Source organism: Poeciliopsis prolifica, unplaced genomic scaffold, assembly GCF_027474105.1.
Source record: "Poeciliopsis prolifica strain line A6 unplaced genomic scaffold, Auburn_PproV2 SCAFFOLD017, whole genome shotgun sequence".
Lineage (NCBI taxonomy): Eukaryota > Metazoa > Chordata > Actinopteri > Cyprinodontiformes > Poeciliidae > Poeciliopsis > Poeciliopsis prolifica.
In genome coordinates this window covers 4533454-4557595 of record NW_026562392.1, presented here as the reverse complement: position 1 = coordinate 4557595, position 24142 = coordinate 4533454, and the positions used below count along the sequence as shown (strand labels likewise).

The 24142-nt window shown below is 40.9% G+C and overlaps 1 protein-coding gene across 1 annotated transcript in view; it reads right to left on the bottom strand.

Moving 5' to 3' along the window:
- The window catches only part of rspo2 (R-spondin 2), a 73708-nt gene extending 51344 nt beyond the window's left edge, over positions 1-22364 (bottom strand). The window contains exon 1 of the mRNA XM_055042046.1: positions 21919-22364. Within this exon, the coding sequence (XP_054898021.1) occupies positions 21919-22018 (100 nt within the window). The 5' untranslated portion in view covers positions 22019-22364. The remainder of the gene's footprint in view (positions 1-21918) is intronic.
- Positions 22365-24142: the final 1778 nt, after the last annotated feature.

Genomic DNA, 24142 nt, shown 5'->3' with positions numbered 1-24142 from the left:
TTGCAGCAAAGGGAAAAATCCGCGCTACAAATATTTTACTGTCATTTAAGAGGTCTGTTTTATGTTTTTTTTTTGTGGTGCATTTGATATGTTTACAGCTTGGCTTTCAAGTGGTCTCAGTACAAACAAATGTGTCAGTTAAATCCACTCAACGCAGTTTAATGTAAGAAACATTACACAAAGAATGGGATTTTCTATTTATTCATTATTTTTTGATGCAATGGAGTGGATTTCTGCTTTCAGAGAGACTGAGCACTTTATGTCACTTTTCCACGTGCCACTGCTTGAACGTGAAAATGTGACCTTGGCGTTCAACAAGCAGACGTCTTTGGAAACTAAATGCTTTTGGTCTGGATTTGAATCCTATAGCAACCCTTCCAGTGAATACGCCACAATTGACTGACATCTTGTTTCAAAAACGAGAATACAAGCAACTTTTTATTTTACTTTATCTAAGCATTTTCCCTGTAAATCAGCCCAGACTAAGTCAGGCTGGATAGTGAGTGATCATGAACATAAAAGGAATAAAAACAATCCGGGGGGAGATTTCCAATTGGATTCAGGACTGGACTGTGATTGGACCGTCCTAGTATGTGGAAATAATTTCATTTAAACCAGGGTATTAAACATTTTGCATAGAGGACCTCTAATGTCAAATTAAAAGCAGGTGTTGGCCACAAACGTTTGATTTGTTTTGTTATGAAAAATGCAAAAACCATATATTGCAAAATTAATTAAACGTACTTGCCTGATTTCTACCTGCAAATCATTTCAGATGTGTTTTATTTTACAAAAACATGACATGGGATCCACTTTTTCATTTTTTTTATAACCTTCTTGTTTTTCCTAATTTAATAAAATGGTGCACCTAGTTCTACTTTCAAGAAAAAGTTGCTGGATGCTTGTGCTGCTATGAATTAAGAAATTAAAACAAATGCAAAAAAAATGTGGTTGTTTAAAAAAAAGAGTAGTTCTTTTTTTATGGTTCCGCCTTCACACTATTTTAATTTCCTTGCATCATTTATTTATTTGATCAATGACAATTCCACTTGAATTTGTTTCAATCGTATCACCATCAACGGCCTGGTGAAACAACGTGACTGATTATTGTCTTGTCAACGTGAGATCCTGCTGCTCTGATTAAAGCTTTCTCCACTAGCAGCCTGTTTAGGCAGAAGGACGATGTCTGCTGCTACACTTGTGTCGTACACTTTCCATTTTCAGACAATGGTTTGAAAAGTACTACAGAGTTTGTTCAGAGCTTGAGATATTCTCTGGTAACCCACCCTTGACTGTCTGGTACGCTGCAAAAAAAACCCCCAAAAACTCTCACCAAGTATTTCTGGTCTAGTTTCTTGTGCAAATGTCTTTGCACACTTGAAATAAGACAAAACTAACTTGCAGGTAGCTTTTCAGCAAGAAATGGGAGTTTGTTTTAAGTAAGTAATTTCTGATGGAAAACTACTTTTTTCATTGGGAATTTTTTTCCCCCATGTTATAAGTGAACTAATCTGCCAATAGGACTTTTTTCATCAATATTCAGGAATTAGTGACTTTAAAACAAGCTCCTATATCTTGTTGAAAGGTTACCTGTTAGTTTTGTCTCATTTCAAGGTGCACTGAGCTATTTCTAGACCAAAAGTACTTTGTAAGATTGTTTTTGCTGTGTATACCCCCGTTTGTTCTTTTTCAATTGCATCTCTGAGATTCTGACTGAAAAGCTGTATTAACGCTGAAATCAAATTACCCAAAGGGGGTTGTTTCTATACATGCACAATCACTTTTCTCCGGGGTGTCAATGTGAAGAGGGGCTGAATGCAAACGCAGCTCTCACTTCACAGCTATGAGCTCCTTTGCATAGTTTTCACTATATCTAATGCTGTAGTGAAACAAGAGAATGGCGACCCAACTTAAAAAGAAAAAAAAAAAAAAAGAGTGAGAATCGGTGCCCAAAATGGAATATAGTTTCTCACTTCATTCACCTTTATTTACCTTGAAAGCTTAATGGCCTCAACAAAGCAACTTAGATTAACTTAATTTGATCACAATTCAATCATCCGTTCTCTTTTGTCAGCTTTTTTCTCGAATCTGTTGACATTGTTACTGCTGAGAAAATCCAAATATATATATATATATATATATATATATATATATATATATATATATATATATATCGTTTTTTAATCTATCACTACTACTGTTGTCACCATCTCAGCATAAGACGACAGCGAAACAACATGGGAAAACATGTCAGTAAAACGTGTTTTTGATTTATCTTTGGGTTTGCGGTCCCTCCTTGCAGCACAAAGATTGGTTGGGTCGGGCGTTGATGTAAAAGTGTGGAATCAACTCAGGAGTCTACATAAAGCATGTGGTTCCTGTTTCTGCTCAGATTTATTTATTTTTTCTGACATTCATCTCTGTTGATTTTTTTTTTTTTTAAACAGAAAAATGCTGGTGTTTCAGTGAAAGGCTCTTATTTTTCATTTTTGCTAACGCACCTCCACTTACAGTACAACTAATTGCAGCGGTGTCTGTTGGCGGGATCAGCGTCGTCAACAACCGTGCACTAAAAAAAAAAGAAGAAAAATACAAAATTTGCTTCAAAGATAAAAGACGGATAAATCACGACTCTCTTTATAAATTGTTGCCAAAAAGCCCTCCGGCTCTGAGCAAGCGAAGCTGTGTAAAGTGTAATAAATCATCCCATAGTTGCTATTCCTGAGAATCTAGAGGTGATTCTCTCGCCACATTTGGAAAGGATTAGTTCGACCGTCCTGGAGGTGTTTTGCAAAATTTAGAAAGTTACTTTTTTTTTCTGGAAATTTAAAATCATTCCTGCGTTGAAAGGAAAGGCGAGTCGCAAATAAAGGTTGCTTGGAGAATTTAAAACAAAAGAACAAATGAAAAAGGTGTTTTTGTAAGAGGCAGACAAAGCCTACTTGACAGTTTTTTTTTAATAATTACAATAATAAAAAGAGAAACTTTTCTGCTCTGAATGAATACGCCTTAAGTCATCCAAGCAAAGCAAAGTGCGAAACAAGCCCCAGAAGTAAAAAGGAACCGTGCAGAATGTATTTACACTGCCTCAAATTCACTCAAGCTGTGGAAGAAATGTGTTTTTGCCCTCTCAAGAGAAGTAAGAAATGGCGAGGAGGGGAAAATCCGGGTGGAGGAGGGTAGCAAAAAAAAAAAAAGGTGGAGTGGCTCCTATTAGCCCACATGTGGGTAATTTATCACACATAAATCTAACACCTAATTCTCACACCTGTAGCTTAATGCTCAGCCAGTCTAGTAACACACTCACTGAAGCACTTAAAAGGGACTCTGCCGGCATTTTTCTTTCTTTTTTTTTCCCTTTTTCTGTTCCTCGGTGTGGGAGGGGACGTATGGCATCCCAGAGATTGAACGAGTCAAGCTGATGGGCATGCTTGGCATATTTGCACCCCATGTGGCATTCCTTCATCTCTCCCACCCAGCTCACGATCACTCCTCTGTCTGTCATCACCTTGACTAACCCCGTCTGCCAGATCACGTAAAAGACAGAGAGCTAGCTGCAAAGCTTCCACGCCGGACGGAGTGCGCAGTAAATCTTTTAAAAAATTTAATAAACAGGATTTTTATTTTTTTTTTGAGTTGTAACAGCTAGAAAATCTACTCATGATGGAATATAAAAAATAAACTGCTGCGACTTCATGGAGGCTTTTCGCTCTTTTTGTTTTTGTCAATCTTCAGATCATTGAACAAATATGAATATCAAACAGAGATAGCTGTCAAGAGAAAATTAAATTGTGATCTATTTAGATTGAAAAAATAAATAGATCTCAAGTAGTCCCTTTTTTTGAAAGACAATTTTATTTACAGACTTCATAATTCATTCCGAATTGTTGTTTCTGTCGTGTGGTTTACGTACTTTAGAGTTACAGTTTATTGATAGTTGAAAATGAGTTGTCGTGTCATTACGCCATAGCAGCATGTTACTTGAAAATGGTCTCAAAACAGCAGTATTATTGTTCATTTAAAGCAACCGGTGTTTGTCAAAATATATTTAACTAGCATTGTTTGGATGAAATGTGTGCACTAATCCAAGTTTGAGCTTGGAAATAAATCATTTAAAACTCTTTAGATTCTTGTTGTATCACAAGCCATTCGTCTGCCGTGTCTTCATTAACAACCTCACTCTCCCTTCTGACCCGCTGGGGCCCGTCTCCCAGGCCCCCAGGTCAAAAGTGGGAAGCACAACGGGGGACGGCATCATTTTCAGTTTAAGTGACTGAAAAAAAAAGAAAAGAAAAACTCCCCAACATCAAAGGACCACCAAAAGGGAAACAAAAATAGGAGAATGTATCCGATATCAGCAAAAGCAAAGCGAGTTTTTTAAATTTTTTCCTCTACTAGAATTTGTCACAACACAAAAAAATTTGTCACCCCGTTACGTGACAATTTGTGTACATTTTCGAGGCACGCGCCAGCCATTTTGTAGCATGACTGGGATTACGCTTTTTGGTCGTTACTGCCACGGGTTGAACAAAATACGCTACGGTCTGAGGAATTTCCCAGGCAGGCCTTCTTGACTTATCTTCTGGATTTATCTTGTGGATTTATCTTGTGGCTTCCTCGTGCAGCAGGTGTCTACGTAACATCTGGGATTATACTTTCACACTACAGACCTGCGTAGGCTGAACTTGAACCGTAACACGACTCAACAGGCGAGGCGGTTTTCTTACAAAAACCCTTAAATGGAAGAAATTAGAGAAAAAATATATGTTGCACATAGCCACAGGAAAACCTGTAAAATATGAACATAGCTTCAGTAAACCGTGAAGCTAATACGTGAGAAAATGTGTTTATCCACTCTCAAACGTCGCATTTGTGCCCAAATTAAGGCATTTTTAAAGGATCAGTAATGGAGTCCTTTACTAAAATCAAAAACGATTTTCACCGTCTGCATCATGCAATGGGGGAGCTGTGCATGGAGCAGCTGAAACCTCGGTCAATGAAATTTAAGACATTCATAACAAAGTGGCAAGTTTATGAAGCAGAAAAGCATCTTTTTCTTTTCAATATATTTGCAGTAAGTCTGCACACAATTTCAATATATTTGCAGTAAGTCTGCACACAATTAACTGGAAACCATATGAATTTATGTTCAAAAAGTACGTAAGCGAGTCATATCAAAGAGAGAATAAACAAGCTAATGTTAGCCTAGCATTTTAAAACTGAAAGAAACAGGTGCCGCAGCGTCTGAAACGTTACTATTGGCGGAATAATGATGTAAAGGTTTTTCTTTTTGGAGTACAGAGTCCAAGGAAAGGCAGCAGAGCTTGTTCCAGTCAGGTCCAGCTGCTAAATGACTGACTGACCAAAGCTGTTACGAGATTCTTGTCAATTTTCCTCCTTCTACCCCACTGTGATGCGTCTGAAAAAACTGGAATAGCAACTTAGATGAAAAGTCATCAATACCCTGTAAAAGTGAGGTTTAGGATAAACTATTCTCTGTTTAGGTATTGTTTGCAATTATCGCTGCCATTTCATTTTGTGGACTCTCCTGTTATTTCTTTCCCATTAAAAGATATTCAGGGATCTTCGGTTTCTCGTTCCTTGTCGTCGCCGTTGATGGAACTTTTGCTTCCATAAACTTCGTACCCACTCCCTGATTTTTTTGGGGGGCGGAGGGGGTCAAGGGCGGCTTTTGTTTTCAAAATTAAGTAGTCTGGGGATTACTGTAAAGTCTTTCACTTGATGTAATCAGCAGAGCTTTCTTTCTTAGGTGGGTGGATGACATTTTTTGCACGTTGGCATTTTTGTGATGAACAAAATTGATTTAATTTGCAAATGCATCTAAATTTGGCTCTGCTGTTGCAACAGAGTAAAATTAGCGGAACTGTTTTGAACTTTATCTCGCAGGAATTTGATTCTACAGTCGGATGTGAATTTGGACATGCTGAAGTAGAAAAATTGTAATATGTGAATGGGGCCCAGACGTCTGTAGGTGGGTATGAATACTTTTCTAAGTCGCGGTTTAAGAGCAATGGAGTACGTGACACACAGCGAAGACGACCCCCTCACTGCGTATTGTTGTGAACAGCGCCCGGAAAATCTACATTGATAATGAAGTGTGTCAATGGAGTATCTATTTACAACACCCTGACATTTCTATAGATTACGCAAAGTACCAGTGATGTATCTATTTATGGCCGAAAGCCAGAAGCTATGGAACTAGCGCACAGCGTGTATCTCGTTCATGTCATTCATCATTCATCATGTATAGAACTAATCTCTGAATGTTAGATCAGGGTCTGTTTCCAGGCTGAGATCGACCCTTGTTTGCCCCCGTACCGCCTCCCTTGATGTATCTCATAAAAGTTCGGAGAGGAATCGGCCAATTCGCAACTCCTTGATCAGAATGAACGCATAAAGATTTTAGAACTTTGACAGACTCGTTCATCTTGTAAAGTGCTTCAGTATGTTAGCTGTGTGGATATGTGGCGTATAAATAAAGCAAACTTTCGAGTGAGCGCGGTAAATTGTGCAGGGGAACTTTATCTTCATCAAGTTTTTGCTCTTGAAATATCAAGGTGTCACGAAGTCTCCCGGGAGTATCAGTACAATGGACAGAGCAGATAGAGAAGGGCGGTATCATACCAGTCTTGCACCAACACGTTGCGCTGCATCTTTTAGTGCTCACTGCGACTAATGTGTTGCAAATCAGGTTGGATGCCGTTACAGCAAAGCTCCCAACTGTCTGAACGGGCCAATAACAACAGGAACTAGTTTTGGGGTTTTTTCTTGTCGAAAGTATTTTTAGAAAGAAAAAAAAAAAAGCTTAACTTGAGGTTTTCAAAAACCTCTCTTTTTAAGACATCACAGCCTCAGAAGTGCTTGTTGTTCACTAACGCCCCGATCCAAACGGGCCGCCCTCCGTGAGCTACGCTTTACCGGTTTCCATGATGGCACCGAGGCAGTGCCATCTCTGAAACCATTAGCTGGTAAACACGTAAACTACACGTGAACCCTGTCCACCGACACCTATTACTTCTGAATCCTGCCGGTGACAGCTGTTTACACAACCAAGGTCGCTCCCCCTGAGACCTGGACCCGGTCCAAATAAAATAATGTGCAGTTAAGGGAGAAGCTCGCCAACTCGTAACACAAGAGTGTAACCGGAGATGGGAAAAAAAGAACAGAGAATTTCAGAAATGTTAATGGAGTTCTTTGTCTTTACGCTTTTATGCCAAGTTTTTTTTTTACTTTTGTCACGCAAGTGTGTGTGTGTTCGCAATGTTGGCAAGAGAGTTAGAGAGACTTAAATCTTTACTGTTTGTGTCTTGCATAGAGATAAAAAGCTGAACTAAATGTATATTTTATTGAGGACATATTTGTAAATATTTATATATCTCGGACATTTTTATAAGATAAGAAGAGCTCATCATCTTTTAGAGTTTTTAAACTGCATTGTGAAAATGTGGGACCTCAAAATGTTGGCACCATTTTGGCAAAAACTGACATCTTTACCTTTACAGTTATGTTTTTGTAAACTGTTTTTGGCAGGAAGCCCCCCAAAAAACAATATTTTCCATGTCTTGTAATTCCTAAACGAGGAATTGGAGTAGGACAAAATTTGTAATGTCAAGTGAATTTTTTTTTTTTTTACAGAAATGAGACAAAAAAAAATCAATCATACATTTTAAAAGAGAATCTCCAACAGGAAAGTGATGTTGAATGTTTTTAATCACGTTCTCAGTTCTCAGTCTTGACTTGCAAAATCTCCTTGAATTAGATGGCTTGTGGATTTGTTGTTTAAAGTTTGTCATTGTCTTATGAATTGAGAGGTGAAGGTTAAAACCTGCCTTCAGATTGTTATTGACCAAATGCCCCTAAATAGAAAAATTAAAATAATCACAATACACAGTAAACAATAACTCTATATATAGAATGAGAGTCCTGCTGCAGTTCCTGTCTAAGCATTTTGACAGAAAGAGACTTAAAGGATCTTTTATTGTTGTTGTTTCTTCTTTTCCAGAAATCTAACATGCCCTGCAATTTGAGTAATGTGGTCAGATTGTTTGAGGAGGTCAACCTTCGTCCAAAATTAGCGCTTAGCATCTGATGCACAAAGCGAATAGCGCTGATGAATAGCTGGAAACGATCAATGATAACTCATTAACGACCTAAATATAATCTCCTCAAATAATAATCTCCTCACGGAACGGATAAACCTAACAGGATACACAGTGACGTTTCCGTACTTACTGCACAAACAACTTTTGGTTGTATTAGCAAGAAAAGTGTGTTTGTTTTTCTTATCAAAACAGAAAGATGCAGGTTGTCATTTACGGTGGAATTATTCATCTTTTTCACTGGCTTCCTTTGAGGATAAAAGCACTGATTAAAGTTAATGTTTCAGGTTATACACATATTTTATGTAGCCCAATAAAGATATTTATAGATTGAGCAAATCTGTAAAATGTCAGGATATTATTATTTTCTTAGTTAATAAAAAACAAAAGGCACCCCGGGTTCTTTTTCCCTCATCATGTTTTCCATCTTGATCCCAGCAAAACTCTTGGCGGGGAGAGAGTGTTTCACTGAACCCTAGCCACAATCTGCAATGTGGACAGGTCTTATTTACAGACCTAATTTATTTAGTTTCTGCTCCTTTAACCTCTGGATGTGAAACGCTACGCGGAAACGCTTAATAATCGCAAAGTTTGTGTCCTGAGAAGGAAACAACAGGACCTTATGCCCATACAATTTACTTTTAAATTAGAACAGTCGTTTGTAACGATTCGAGTCTTATTTTCCTCAAATTTATGTTGCTTTTACTTCTCTGGTGTGAAACTGACCAGTTTTAAGGCTGTTCTATCTGCACACGCACTAGTACTGCCAGTCCTGCGTCCCGATTCTAATTTACATAAATAAAAAGTTACTTTTCCAATCAAAATACCTCTTTTTAATGTGGGCAGTTAGCGTAATTTCAGGGAGATGCTACTGCAGTGCAATTTGGGGTGAAAATCCTCGTTTGCAGATGCTTTGCGAATGAGATGCTTGTTTAAACTCTCGTTTGGGAGCACGAATAGCCACTGGCTGTTGTTGCACGCAGAGCATCCTGGCCAACCCGATTCTTTTGACTCAGTGCTTTAACCTAAGTTGTGTGCTGTAGAATTTGGTGTTTTTTGGTTCAGAAAAAAAAACAAAAAAAAAAATTATAAAAAAAAAAAAAACTGTACAGTGACCCACACACCAGTTCTGTGACAGATCATTAGCAGAGCAGGTGCTTTAAATGAGCTAATCAACCGCTGTGTGTTCAGACGATCCCCTTATTAATAATCACAAAATATAAACGTAGAGCCAGAAAACATAAGACTGTAACGGACTGAATGTTCTGTTCTTTGTGTGGGAAATGTTTGCGTGTTTCTCTTTTTTTGGTGTCAAACCCTGATACACTAGCGGAGCTGTTGTCAGTCGGTTGCTACGGCGACGGCTCTGTTTGTAGCACTGTCGACACAGACAGCGAAAAAAAGGAATACTTGTGATTTTTAGTTGTGATTTTTTTTTTTTCTTTCGCGTTATTTTTCCCTCTTCTGTGGCGCGCTGCACTAAACTAACAATACAGACGTCTCCTGGTTTAATTTTGTTTGCAGAATTGTTCTACTGCAGCTCCACGGTTATGGGTGGCAAGTAAAAGAATAGTATTTTTGCCCTGCAGTGTTGAGCGCATGAGTGAAATTTCTGGATGTTGACAACAACATGCAACGTGTCCATATGGTGCGCCCCATATGACGTATATCAACTATCAAAAACAGATGATAGTAGTTTAACCTTTCACTCCATCAGAAAAGATCTGGGATACTTCGACTCTTCACATGAAACCTGGCTTAGTGGCAGTGAGAAGGGTCAAAAATAATATTTAATGTGTTTTTGCAAGAAAGAGAGTGAAAAATTTACACAAAAACCAAATACAACATATCTTTAAAGTCTGTCAAAAACCTTCTCAACTCCAAAATACAACCTAGTCGTCCCAGAACTGCTGTTCCGGATGAATACTGATGGTACACTTTATGATTTGAGTGTGTTAATTACAAAATGCACAGTAGATTCAGCATGTTACCTTCACAGATAATAACATGCAGGTGTAACAGCTTGTTGTGCTGCCCCCCAGTGGCAAAACAATATCAAATAATAGTCAACAAACATTGACAATAGACTGTTGCCGTTTGGGGTAAAGGCTGGGAGTTCTGGGCAATAATGGACATTGACCAGTTACACACAAGACAAAGCTGCAGGAAATCTCATCAGCAAAAGCGGAGTTGGATAATTCGGTGGGATCAAAAGAAAGACAGGTAGTACATAAATAATCTTGTAAAAAGTATATATAATTATATCTACATTCTCTACATGTTAAAGGAAAGGAAAAAGACGAGAGAGAACAAACTGTACCGACTCGCAGTTTGATAGCTTAAGCCCAAGCCAGTTGGAGAGGTGTAAATTAAAGACAGACAGCGAGGATCTGTAAGGATGATAGATCCCTGAGCCATGTGGATCTGAGTGATGAGCGTTACAGAGTCTTTTTTTTTTTTTTGTCTCTCATGCTTCCTGAAATAAGGATCCACTCAGCACCTTTCATTACAAGAAGACATAGTAAGGCTGATTTCCTCTGCGATAACTCACAGCTTCTTGGGCATCCTCTCTCTCAAATCGCTCGCCTGCTCTTTTCACTCACCACAGAAATTTACATGTTGTGTTGCCTTTGCTTCGTCCTTCGATTCCCCCTTCCACCCCCAATCCCTCACCCATCTTCCTCCCTGCCGTCTCCTCCCTTCACATAGGGAGTCGGAGAGACAATGAGCTGAGCATCAAGGCCCACTAATGACTCCCAGCCTTGTCGCTGATTAAAAACACGCCGGGTGCTTCTGCACTCCGCAGGAAGTCATGAGGCCTTTCCCTCCTCATACCGCAGGGCCAAGCAACTGTGAAGCCAGCCTCGGTAACATCTCTAAACAAAACACGGCAGCAAATGTTCACGTTGAGGTGCGCACAATGCCTCGTTTGGAGAATTAGCCCTTATATTCTCCAAAGGATGCCCAATTGCCAATCTTAACCAGACCAAAAGCCAAAGCAAGTTCAGCTTATTGATTCTTAAATTATATTTATTGATTGAACGAATCAAAAATAACCATGGGACACATATTTTCTGCAACTCTGCACATCTGGACATCGGTTGGATACTTTGCCGCATGTTAGCAAAGGTCTGTTGAGTTTGCGTGTGATCACGCACAAAATGCTTGGGAGTTTGATGATTTTCGACAAATTATTTGCCTAAAGTAATATGGACTCAAGCTGTTGTTTTCAGGAAGGTGACAATCTATCAACGCAACACATTCGAAAGATGGATTGAGTGCGCGACATGCTCTGCGGGGGAAAGTGGAGATTTCGGCACATCTACCTTTACCTCTCGGTTTCTTCACCCAGGCCTCTAAATTATAGGTGAGCTCCACGGAGAAATGCTTTATTGCATCTGGCCAACGTACTTCCTCTCTATTCCAAAGACATACCACGCTGAGCTCTATTTTGATGTGGTTCGTAAGCATAATTAGAGGTCCTATAAAAGCAGGAACAGGGTGAACAAGGAGTCTTTCCCATCTGTCGCTTGTTAAGGGGTGAGCACAGGGGCAGTGATCCACAGCCCCTTGACTCCCTGTTGTTACAGCCGTTGGAACAGACACCGTTTCGAAGAGCTGTTTGTTTTGTTTTTTTCACACCAAGCTAGAGATGACCTGTGTTTGTGTATTCTCCCAATAGTGGGGCAGACTTTTAACATTTTCTTTACTAGTTTCTAGGTTTTGCCAATCAATGCAGACAGTGATCAAGCGTACGACAAAGCAAAGTCTCTAGGAAACACAAGAGATTAGAGACCGGTTTGCAAGCACGCTGAGAGTTTTTACAGTTTCTGGACTCTCTTCCACTCCCTCTACCAGGGAGTTCCTAAAGTAGGTGGCTAGGTGCACCACAATTGAATTTGGACTCATTATAATATCAATAAAAAATGAAGAGAGTTATCAATTTCAAAGCATCTGTTTAGTATTAAAGTCAAAATCATGACCTTTGGTTATTTTATTTTTTTATCCTTCCCATAAGTCTACCTCAGCTATTTCGGAATATCTTGGAAGTTTAAAGGGAGATGGTAAATTCATAAGGAGCTAGGAAAAGAAAATTGCGGCCAGTAAAGAATCCAGACACATCTCCACTAATTTGGGATGTTGGTCTGGAGAAGTAAAACTTCAGCTGTTCAAGAAAATATCCCACAAAAATCTCATTAAGGACTTTTCCTAATGGGTTCCTACCGCATTGTTTCACAGAGGCTAAGTGTTGCAACCACAAGAAATTGCTGGATGGAATCCTGTCCTTTCCCCATCATTAAGGACGTCCTGCCGTTTCAAAGGAAACTTTGAAGTTCTCGTCCTTACTACTACGAAAATTCAAATATTTCTAATAAATGCAGCCGCTGAGATGCTTTCGGCGTTATTTCACCCAGTCTGGAACCTTCCAATGCGAAGGAGACTATTCAACCACAAATGCTCAGAGGAAAATGTTCCTGAAATAGAAACTAGCCCTACTGCAGAAAATACCTATATTTAGAGAGATTTATGCTGAGCATCGTTCTGATAGATATTGTTTATCTAAAATCTCACAGCTACATATGTTGGGTATTTATGAAATTACTTGAGGAACCTTTAAACAGGTCAACCCCCTATTTAAGGCCTTTAAAGGTGTTAATATTTGATTTTTTTTTTTTTTAATCTTTGTTTAATGAGTCATAAACTAGATATTTACATTCCCCTGTGTAAGTATAAACTCATTGTGGGACTAATTGGCTGGACCTCCATTGAATTAAGTCAGTCACTTAAAGGGGGGTGAATATTTATGGGGTTTTTTTAAAGCTGCATGCTTATTTTGTAGAAATCAGCTCCCACTTCAACCAACATGTTTTTCTTGCAATGCCTTTTGTAAAAAAAATAAAAATGTTAATTTTGTTGATCATGATGGATTTGTAAATGCAATAAAAACGGGTAGAACATCCAAGGGACTGAATACTTTTTATAGGCACCGAACCGAAATTACACTTCGACCCATATCATCGGCCAGACTGCTGAGACTTGGAGACAGTCTGGTCTTCCAACGGGAAAATGTTTCCAAACACGCATTAAAATATGTTTTGAAATGGATAAAGCAAACTGCCATTAAAATATTTGGAGAGCTCTCACCTCCGCTGAAAATTTGTGGATTATCCTTAAAAGCCTCATCGGCAGTAGAAAACCCACCACTTTGAATTAACTCTTTCAATTCTTCAATTTGAAAGGGTTTAGTACTTAGTATTTGTGGACTTTTCAGCAGAACGAGCGACATGTTCGTCAATATTTTGCCTAATTATGGACTTCTTTTGTAAAACGTATCCAAAATATTTGAACAAAAATGGGGCTTGGTGAGTTGGGACACCTGTGGGAATTAAAGAAACAAAAATGTGGACTGGACTCCGACTCTAAACTGGGGGGGATTGTGATTGGACTGTAATCCACCCAAAAGGCGAGTAGATCCTACTACAGCCATTTTCACTTTGGGTAAAGAAAAAAATTAAAAAAAACCTACTGCGAATGGCAAAAAAAATAAATTCTTGATCCCCTAAGATCCTGAATCTTTGCATCCGGCTTGCCAAAAAATATCCGTGTTCCTTAAATTGTCCACCTATTTACGCTTAATTCAGTTGCCCCTATTATAATAAGTAAAGTGGAAATGGTTTATTTTAACAACTCCCGTGATTGGATTAATTGAGGAGAACAGCACAATGGGTGCCTATTGTGTTCACACCATTAAGTCTGAACAGCTCTTCGCTGGATTCTTTAAGAGAGGTGTATTAGTAATTGGAGAGGAAGTGCGTTTCGCTGCGAGCCTGAGGGCATCTCCGGCTCTGGGCAGCTCTCCTACCTGCGGAGCCTTTTTTGTGTTGCCCGTTTATGTGTGGCACTCAGAAATGATTCCCAACATTACGATCTTTATGGTGCAATAAACTTGAGAGAATCAGCCCCAAATTGGCTGGTCACATTTAGAAGCTTTATAAGGAAACGTATTAAGGTGTTATTGCTGCGGGGGAGTATGCAACCGAGAAAGCGGGCATAGGTGAGGGCAGCAAAAAAATAAAAAATATCACACGCTCACAGAGGAATACTGCAGTCATTTTTTTTTTTTGTCCGCTGCTGAGGAGTTTCCAGTCTCCGCGAGGAAATGTGGGAAGTGTTATAGGATTTGATACAATAACTTTATTTTATTTCACATTTCCGAACAAAATGAGCTTTTACTGCGTGGTAAAATGTAGTCTGGGATCAAAACCATGTGTTTGGCGCTTGGCTTTACTAGCATTAGGCATCCTCTGATGACAACGACTGAGGGTGGAAGAGAGAGTACCCTCCAGAAAAACAGAAACGCTCCAAGGCTTTGCAGGGTTACTTCCAGGAGAATCCGGGGAGTCGATAGGTGAGAAAAAAAAAAAAAAACAGTCCAATATAAGCAACACGCAGCGCCTTGCTAAAATATTTCTGTTACTTTTGAACTTTTCCACATTTTGCCACTTTAAATCTATTAACTTCAACAACTTTTATTAGATTTGTGTGTGCGTGTGTGTGTGTGCGTGTGTGTGTGTGCGTGCGTGTGTGTGTGTGCGATAGACCAACACAACATGGAACACTCGAGTTCAATTTTTTCCAAACAACCCCCACCCATCCATCTAGCGTAATTAGGTTTTCAGCCTCTTTTATTCTGGTACACCCAAATAAAGTCAAGTGCAACCAGCTGTTTTCAAAAATCATTCAGTCAGTAAATGGAGTAAGCAGAGTTGAAGGCTTGGAAACAAAATCTTACCCGTGAAGGCAGCGTGCAATGGAAACACTTTTGTTCTAATGGACAGAAGTGACAGGAAGATGGATGGAGCTAGACATGAAATGATCAAGGAAGACGACCTTTCAAGGGCTACAAAAGACTTGAGACAAGGGTTGGGAAATAAAGCAAGAACAATATCATACGTGTTTCACACATGATCATTGTCAATAGAAAATACGCTGTCATACGATTTAATTTACATTACATCAATGAATTCCGGTTCAGAACCACACGTCCTACCAGCTAACCTGGTCTAAGTTTGGCTAGGTTAGCTCGGTTCATTGTCAAAGCTGGTCAAACCTAAAAGCTAGGCTGATCCTGCTCTTAGGATAGCTGGGCTAGCATCAACTACCTCACTCACGCTTTGGCTAGCTAGCAAAAACTTGTGTACGATTCACAGAAGCAATTTCTCATTGCTGGTGCACTTCACTCCACCAAGGTTCGCACAAACTCAATTTTGGTATCTGATAAATATGCACATGTTCGGCACATTTCATCCAACACTGACCCGCACAGGAAGACGGTGCTGCGCTTGACTATGAAATCTCAACTGTCTGCTGACAGTGGACAGATCACAAATCACCTGAGTACATGGGAGCAGTTTTATGTTTTGCCACCGTGCCCCAAAGCTGCTTAAGGATAAAAAAAAAAGGTTGGTGATTTTAGTGGTGGCACTTGGAAAAAGTTTTATGTTTGTTACTGGTTTCACAATTGGTGACAGAAGGATGTGTTTATGACATTTTTATGTTTTCATGATGTGAAGCACTTTGAGCTGCCATGTTACTGAAATGTGCTGTTCAAATAAGAAAGTTATATATATTTACATATATATACACACACACATATATATAACTTTGTTTGGGTCTAGCACGTAAAACATCCAATAAAATGCAGTTAAGTTTGTGTTTGGGTATCAATTTGAGTATGTGAGAATAAATTGCTAATCTTACCAAAAAAAAAAAGGTACATTTCTTCAGATTCAATCACCTTTTTGTGAGAACTACATTTTCCAGGGAGAGCACAATGAAATAGTGTCCATAAAGGAGTCTGTGTCTGTATCTCAAGGGTAAAGTTCATGCCACGCCATATTTTTTTTCCTCTCCCTTACTGGTGTTTTCAGCACTGAGGATCCTTTCTCAAGGTTTCATCTGATACCAGAGTGCCTTGGACCAGGAGCTCCACTCCAGGCCAGGATTGACACACGGGTCAAACAAGAAGCTAGTCTTTCTCGAGTCTTTTTTTTTTTTTTGTAGGTTGAGGTGAATAAATGTGATTGAAAAATAGAGATTGATGATCCTGAGTGGCTTTCCAAATACAAACACGCTTTGTGCGATAGTTCAAGGAAGAAAAGAAGATTCACAGATCTCTGCAAAAGAAAATCCACCTGTTCCCAAAACCTTTTCTCCATCTCCCACAAACGCACACTTGTGGAAGTTTGAGAGAGGAAGAAAAAAAGAAACACGGCTCTGTTTTGATGCCGGAGCCCGAGCTCAGGTCAAGGTTCAACCTGCTGTAATCCCTCTCAGGTGATGCTGTTCACTTTCAGCTATTACCAGCTGATCTGCTTAAATATGCCTTTTCTTGCCCCACTAGGAAAAAGAGAGAAAGAGAGAGGGGGGCTGGGAGGAGTGACAAGGAGGACCTTTGGCATTCGGCTTCCGTCATAAAAACCGGACGATGTCTGAACTTTCCATGAAAGTGACCAATCTTGTGCTTGGGATAAATGAAACGGCACAAAGTCCCTGTTTTATGGGTGGAATAAGAGCAAAGTGTCAGAACGCGGGGGGGCTGAAAACACCTGGATCGGGGAAGGCATCGTGTGAGGAGGCCTTGTTGCGGAGACGGTGCCGTCGAGAGGAGCTTTTTCACTTTTTCCAAAAAATAAAAACGGGGACAGGTTCGTCTCACAGCAGCTTCTTGGAGTGCTCCCTTCCCCATCACCCTCAGGCACTTAATCAACATATAATATTGCGCCGAAGTGCCGGGTTCCAACATTAACACTTACACCCACAGACCTGGGAGTTGATGAGAGCTTTCAGCACACACAGACTTGATTTCCAGGGCTAATAAATAGAGGGCAATGTGTCTGGGTAACTGTAAGGAAAAGCTAAGGGTTTTTGTAGTGAGGTTTCTGTTTAAAAATTATTAGCGGTTAATATCTTACCTACGGTGGTTGGCGCTGTTGGCGATTTCGAAGCTAATTGCTAGTCTGTGAAGGGCCAAAACCAGACTTCTTCCATCTTAAAAAAAACTCAAATCCCTCCTCCCCTGCCTCAAAAAAAAAAAAAAAAATTCATAATAAGTTATGTGAATGCTATTTTTTAATAACCTGAGAGCCAACCGACCAGATGCTTATTTACACAGGGTGCTATAATTTACATGCGAAACAGAGGTTACAGGCAGTGCGCCACCAATCTTCTTCCTGTTATGGCTGGGAAAGAAACAAAGCCCTTCCAGTCCGAGTGACCAACATATTAAAAGTGTATAAAGAGGAAAAATATAATGGTTTTCACTGCCTTCAGTTATTACTCTAACTGGAAGTAAGGGCTGTTATGAGGGTTTGGGCCACGAGACCTTATGATATTAAAACCTTACATTATGTCTCCTCAAAGCGAAGTCTGTCTCACGGAACGCAAGTTACTTTTCTAGTCATGGAGGTATGGACGTGTCCTTCTCTTATTCTGAAGCAAGACAGGAAACGGTGGTGGATGTTGTCGTTTGGCTCTGTTACAGAAGTTGGCTAATAAACGCTGCGCGTAAAACTGGCTGACAACACTAGCAGAACTCTTGTCATCGTTAAATCATTGAGGTTGGGAGGATTTTTGTACAACGTACCAAAAAAAATAAAAAAAAATAAACGAGGTCAACGTAGGGGGGATTTGTTGAGCGCTGTGCGAATAGAGCAACTGGCTAACCGTTAGCTGATGTTAGCATCTCCCTCACGGCTCTGGAAGCTAAAGCTAAGGTAAAGTGTGACTTTTCTTTTTAATGAAAACTTTATTAAGTGAAAAATGTTAAAAACAATGTTTCTAGCATTGAATACTTGTGTTTTTTTCCCCAAAAAAATCTTGTTACAGCCTTAATTTATTTTCATAAACCCTGTAAAGTCTCATGGACTGGAAATGTTTTACACTAACTCAAAGCCCCACAATTCCTTTAAAATTATATTAGCTTTGTACCCGCTTAGCAACAGCTATTAATATCTGCAGTCAGCACTTATTTTTGATAAACTGGTCAGAAATTAATACATAATTCATTGTTTGTATAAATAAGTTATCAGAAATGTTGTTTTTTTTTAAGTCTCATTAGACATTTATGAGGTTGTCTTTATTTTCTTAAGATGGTTATGAATTATTTCAACGGTCTTACATCGAAAATCCTGAATCATATACCAACACACAACTACATACAGTGTCAAATATTGTAAAAAATAAAAACTTTTTGTGTTCCCAGAGACAGCTTATTCGATGGTCCCCCCATGACTCCAGAAAGGATTTTTGGAAGCAACAAATTGAAATAAATTTCTTCCCTTTCTTTTTCCTGCAAAAGCAGACCACAGGCAACCCAGTAACAAAATAACTGGACTCACTACCTCAACTACTGGTTTCATTCAGTCCCTTTTTGTCCTTCACAAAACATCTGGAAATGCAGCAGAGCTACAGATTACACAGCTGAATATGATCCGACAACGTGCCGGGGCCTGTCGGGAATTCAGATTCAGGGATTCTGCGCATGAAGTGGAAGGGGTTAACCGTATCGCATGGCAACTTTTCACCACTTGCGTCTGCTGTTACCTATTCATTACCTGCTTAACCATCGTAGGGCCCCACTGTGCTTCTCTGTCCCTTCACGCAGGCAGGGCTGCCCGCTACACGGCCTGATTTTATGTAGTCAGCAGGTGGCATCATTAGCCTGAGAATAAAAAATGAAAAGCAATCCCCCCGCGTCTTGCTATGATATCAGAGCAGGGCTCATTGGCATCGCTTTCCTGTTTCTAGTGGGCAGGATGAGAGCAAAGGAGGTGCAAATTTAATATGTTTCGTCATCTGGTTCACATTTGCAAAGAAAAAAAAAAAGAAAAAGAAAGATGAGTGCGTGTACGCATACCGCAGCCGAATGGGTTGTTGGGTCATGCCATGCTGTGTGCGAGCGAGACAACATCAGCCAAGAAACCGCACAAAGATCCCAATCTGGTCTGTGCTGAAGTCACACACACTTGTCTGTTTTACGCCTCCCCTCCTGCTTCCCCCTAATTACGCTGGCATCTCTTTCTCTATCCTTTGCACCTCAGTCGTGTGGCGACGTGAGCGCCGCGTATCAATGACAAGACACTATCTCTCTCTCTCTTTCTTTCTCTCTCAACTGCATGCTTTTGACAAGTTCACGTATCGCTAAGCTAGGCACCAAGCGAGCGAACGGTGTCAAAGTTTTTAAAAGCTGGCTTTCAAACCGATGCAGTTTAGATTCATTTCAATGAACGCTAAAGTGTTGCCATGCTCACGCCCCCTCCCCACTTGTTGCTGCACACTGCCAGCCAGCAGGCTGAACAGGTTCCCACTCTTTTAGCCTACTGACAAAGACAAAATTGTCTCTTTCAGAAAACTGTCAAGAGGCAAAATTCAGGGACATTCAATAAAGATATAGCAACAATATAACTATAGTAACTCAATTAAAACAAGGGGGACAAACTGTTGCTTTTTTGTTTGCTATTTTTTTCCCCAAAATACATTGAGTCACGTTTTTGTTTTTCACTCTTTATTCTCAATATATAGTCCTATCCCACCACTTCTGCACACTGTTGGTCAGCTGGCTGAAAGAAAAAAAAGCTACCACACTTACAATGATAACATATTTAGCTGTTTTGGAAAATCCCTGTGGCAAATAAAACACTCAATTCATGTCACGCATGACTTACTACCATAACAATCTTGATATTTTAGCTGAAATAAGAATTTATTTGCTGTTCTGTCTGAAATAAACGGATTAAATAATGTCATTCATTGTTGTGCTAATGCCATAAAACAGTTTTGTTTTTAGAAGTTGTAAAGGTCATGCCACTGTGCTCTTTACCTCAACATGCTGCTTTCCCTCCATTTGCTGCACACTGCTGGTCTGCTGGCTGAAATAAGACCACTACACAACTAACATTATGCCATCTGAACGTCTGTAGTACACTAAGAGCGTTTCGAAGTTAGCTAGCAGTGATTACCAAATTAAAACCACTACTTTCCACAACTGTAGATTGAATTCAAATGTAGCCCATTCAAAATGATTGAAAGTCAGACTCGGTTCAGCCTTTCGATCACCAGCAACAATCACAGGATGTTTCTTTTTAAAGTTCACACGCAGCAACTCTGTCCATCTAACTCAATGAAAAACGTACAACGGCGTCAATCAATCAGGAACGACGCAAAGCAGAGGTCAACAGCGGTGGGTGGTGGGGCCCCTGAACGAAACTCATCTCTGGGCCTCGTGCAACTTTGGACCGGCCCTGCTACTGAACCTCATGCATCTGGACTCTTTTTTTTTTTAATGTAACATCATTTTTTTCTTTCTTTCTTTGTTTCTTTCCTCTAAGCTGGTTGCACTCAAGGAAAAGAAAATCTGTTCTTGAGGTCAACTGTGCAAGTTAACCTGTTGATCTCACCCTTACTCCTCCTGGACCCAGCAGCACCACCTCTTCCTTCTTCCTTCTTAGTCAGATAAAGACGCTGCGCCCCCCACCACCCTCTTGAAAAAATAAAAATAAAAAAACATAAATATGCTTTACCATACCCTCCACTTCCCCCACCACCACCTCTCTCTCTCTCTCTCTCTCTTCTTCTGAACAGCTCTTTGAGAAAACGGATCAGACCGTGACACACCGTCTCCTGCACGCCAGATCACACAGCGCACGGAGAAAGAAACACACAGAGGGAGCTGAGAGCCGCATGTGTGCCAGTACCCCGCAGTGATTGCCCTGATTATTTGCAGATGGGCAGCGGAGGGCTCGCAGAGTGTGGAGGTCCCCCCACCCCATGGCACGCAGCGCATATGATTAAATTGGTGATTGCCTCAGTATTTACAAGCACCCACCCACCGTATCCTCCACCCTCCGGTGACACCCCCTCCCCTCCATGTCCCAACTCTCTTCTGATCCCGGTGATAGGTTATGTCACGGGTGTGAGTGAGGAGGGGGAGGAGGGCTGCGGGGGCAAAAAGGGAGGCGGAGAGGGTTACTTTTCCCTAATCCGACTGTCTCCTCATTCATTCACAGCAAAAGGCTGGTGTTTACAGAGGGGCTGCCCCCCCGCCCCCTCATTCCCACCCCGGATCGACTCCAGCGCCTCCGCTGAGCGATTGTTATGCAGGTTTCCGACCAACTGTTCAAAGTGGTTATGAGATCAATTAAAACCAGCTTAGGGAAGGAGAGGGAGGCCGGATGGATGGGTGGATTAATGGATGGATGGATGGATGGATGGAGAGAGAGAGAGAGAGAGACGTGCGGTTCAGAAGTCTCGGGTTCGGGACTCTGCAGGCACCCCGGTTTATTTCGGACGTGCCCGAGCAGCAGCGCGTTCAACTGCAGAAACAAGCAAACGCGCGACGATGAGAACTGAACCGGAGGGGAAGCGTGTCGTCGAAGCGCTAAACCGTTCCAGAGAGCGCGTCGTCCTGCGCGTATTTTACGCACCTTTAATTGGTCCTGACATAAAGTGTTTGAGAGACAAAAATATTTCACAAATGTCTTTCCCCCAACTCTCCTTTTTTTGTTTTTGTTTTTGCACGTTTAATGAAAGTATGGTGTGTGTTTTTTTTTTTTTCCACCCAGAAGAGAAATTTTCTGGAGCCTTCCTTGGCTGTGTCTCGTCTCTCTTTCTCGCTCACTTTACGCACACCTTGCCTCTAACTTGGACCCGGCCGCGAGTAAAGGACGACATTAACGCGTTGAGTCGCCCGGTGCACAGCAACAGTCTGCCGGACGCGAGGGTTTGAACTCTGGGTTACCTCTCTTGTTCCTCCTCCAGCGGTGCGACGGCGCCTGACAGTTGCTGTACTCCATACAGTTCAAGACGATCAGGGCAAATGAGAAGAGTCGAAACTGCATCTGGACGGTCGGTCTGGTTTGCTCGGAGTCCAATAAAATGACACAAAAAAAAAAACAAACAAACAAACAAACAAAAAAAAAAGCAGCAGAGAGGAAATAAAAAAAGGCTTAAGAGAACTCCTGTGACTTTTGCTTCTTCTTCTTTTTTTGGTCCAATTTCTCCAGTTTCTTTTTTTCTTGTTCTTTTTCCGTAAAAAAAAGAAAAACAAATGTGTCAAACGTCAGAGACGCGACATGGCATCACGTCTTCGGCTGGAAGCATTTTTTATGATAATATTTTTTTCTTTAAAGCACGCCGGCAATTCTTAAGTTTAATAATGGAAGAAAAAAAAAAAGAAGAACAAAAAGTGTCCGTGCAGGAGAAAGAAAGGGTTGGGGGTTTGAGGGGGGGGGGGGGTAGTTGGTGGGGGGAGAAAAAACAACAGAGGTGTGATAAGAGAATAACGAAATCAGCGCCTTCTTGTGACCGTGGAAGATGAAAGCGGAGATTCTTGTGTCCAGATTGTGATCCCCCCCCCCCCCCTAAAAACAAACACCGGACACCAAACGGTGCGTAACGGCAGCCAGAGTCACAGACGGCTCACTTCTCAAGCAGGAGAGGAGAAGAAGGAGAAGAAGAAGAAGGGGAAAAAAAAAAAAAAGAAAACAGATGGAAGTGTAATCCCGCTTCTAGGTTCCGTCTGAGTGCAAAGTGCGGCTGAGCAGCGCGCAGCATCCCTCTCTCTCTCTGAGTGACTGAGAGGAACTCGCGCCTGGAGAGTGGAGGTCCGAGAAGGAGGGATGAAGAAAAAGGAGGTGAACTGGGAGGGAGGGCTGGTCCGTCTCTCTCTCTCTCTCTCTCTCTCTCTCTCCCTTTTTTTTTCCTCTCTTTGGGTCTTGCACTCGCTTTAACCTGAGTTTCTCGGCCGGTTTTCGGTCTGCCCTGCTCGCGGCGTGCCCGTCTTCCCTTTGGAGAAAAAAAGAGGAGGAATGTCTTGGGAGTTGGGAGTCGGTGGTGAGCTGCGCGTCGTGCGCCCTGGCGTGTGGCTGAATGGTCCTGATGCTCTCCGCCGGTCTCCTCATATAGCCAGGCGGTTGCGTCGCTGTCACGTGCGGAAATTTCCAGATTCCAGCCTCTTTATTTAAAAATGTTGAGGAGGGTATCTTGTTCATCAGCTCCTCCGCTAACCCCCACCTACCCCCCCAAAAACCACCCACTCCAACTACCCACCCATCCATCTATCCATCTATCCATCCATCCATCCATCCATCCATCCTCACTTGGCCGGTTCGAGGTTGCCTCAGGGTCCTAGTGAGCGTGAAAAGTTGGACGACGTTCAAGGAGGGGAGGGGAAGTTCCTATGCCATTCTTGAGTCTCTTGTTTTTCACTGGCTGCTCATTTTAAACGATCTCCACACATTGGACGACTTTTCAAATCCATGCAGAGGCGATCCGAGAATATGTAGGGCCCAAGTCAGAATGGGATTTCTCGGGGGGGCCTTTTTTTCTTTTTATGAAAAATGTTATTAATTTTTCATATTACTTTTTGAATTTGTTGCTATGAGTTAGCAAAAAATAAATAATAATAATAAAATAAAAAAATACAAGACGTCATTAAATCCTAATAGAATAGAACCATTTAAACTTGAAATCACATTCCTATCCAGTCCGATGTTGGTGGACATTAACTGCACCCCAAAGAAATTAGTATTTTTCTCAGCTGAGAAACTTCTGCGTTATGTTAATCTTATGCTAGTGGATGCTGGTACCTGCATTAATCCGCTCCGTCAGCTGCCAGGGGAATAATCTATTGGATTTTGTGCAATGCTACTTTTGCGTTGTACTTTTCCAGGTGCTGGAAGGCAGACCGTAAATGTGTACATGTTCAATATCCGCTACCGTGGTCCCAAAGTTCCACAGGTCTGATGTTTTCATGACCAATTTGAAAATTCTGAAATTGGCCTATAAATGCAGCAGGTCTGGTTAGATGCTAGCTTGTTAGCGCTCTTTTCCACAAATTCTCTGATATGACATTGTTTTTCTGCAAATGAAATTAACAACTTCACTTGAAAGCAGCAAAACTGTTACTTTAAGGACTTCACCCGCCAGTTGTTCCACCAACCAATAATGCATTACGCCAACAT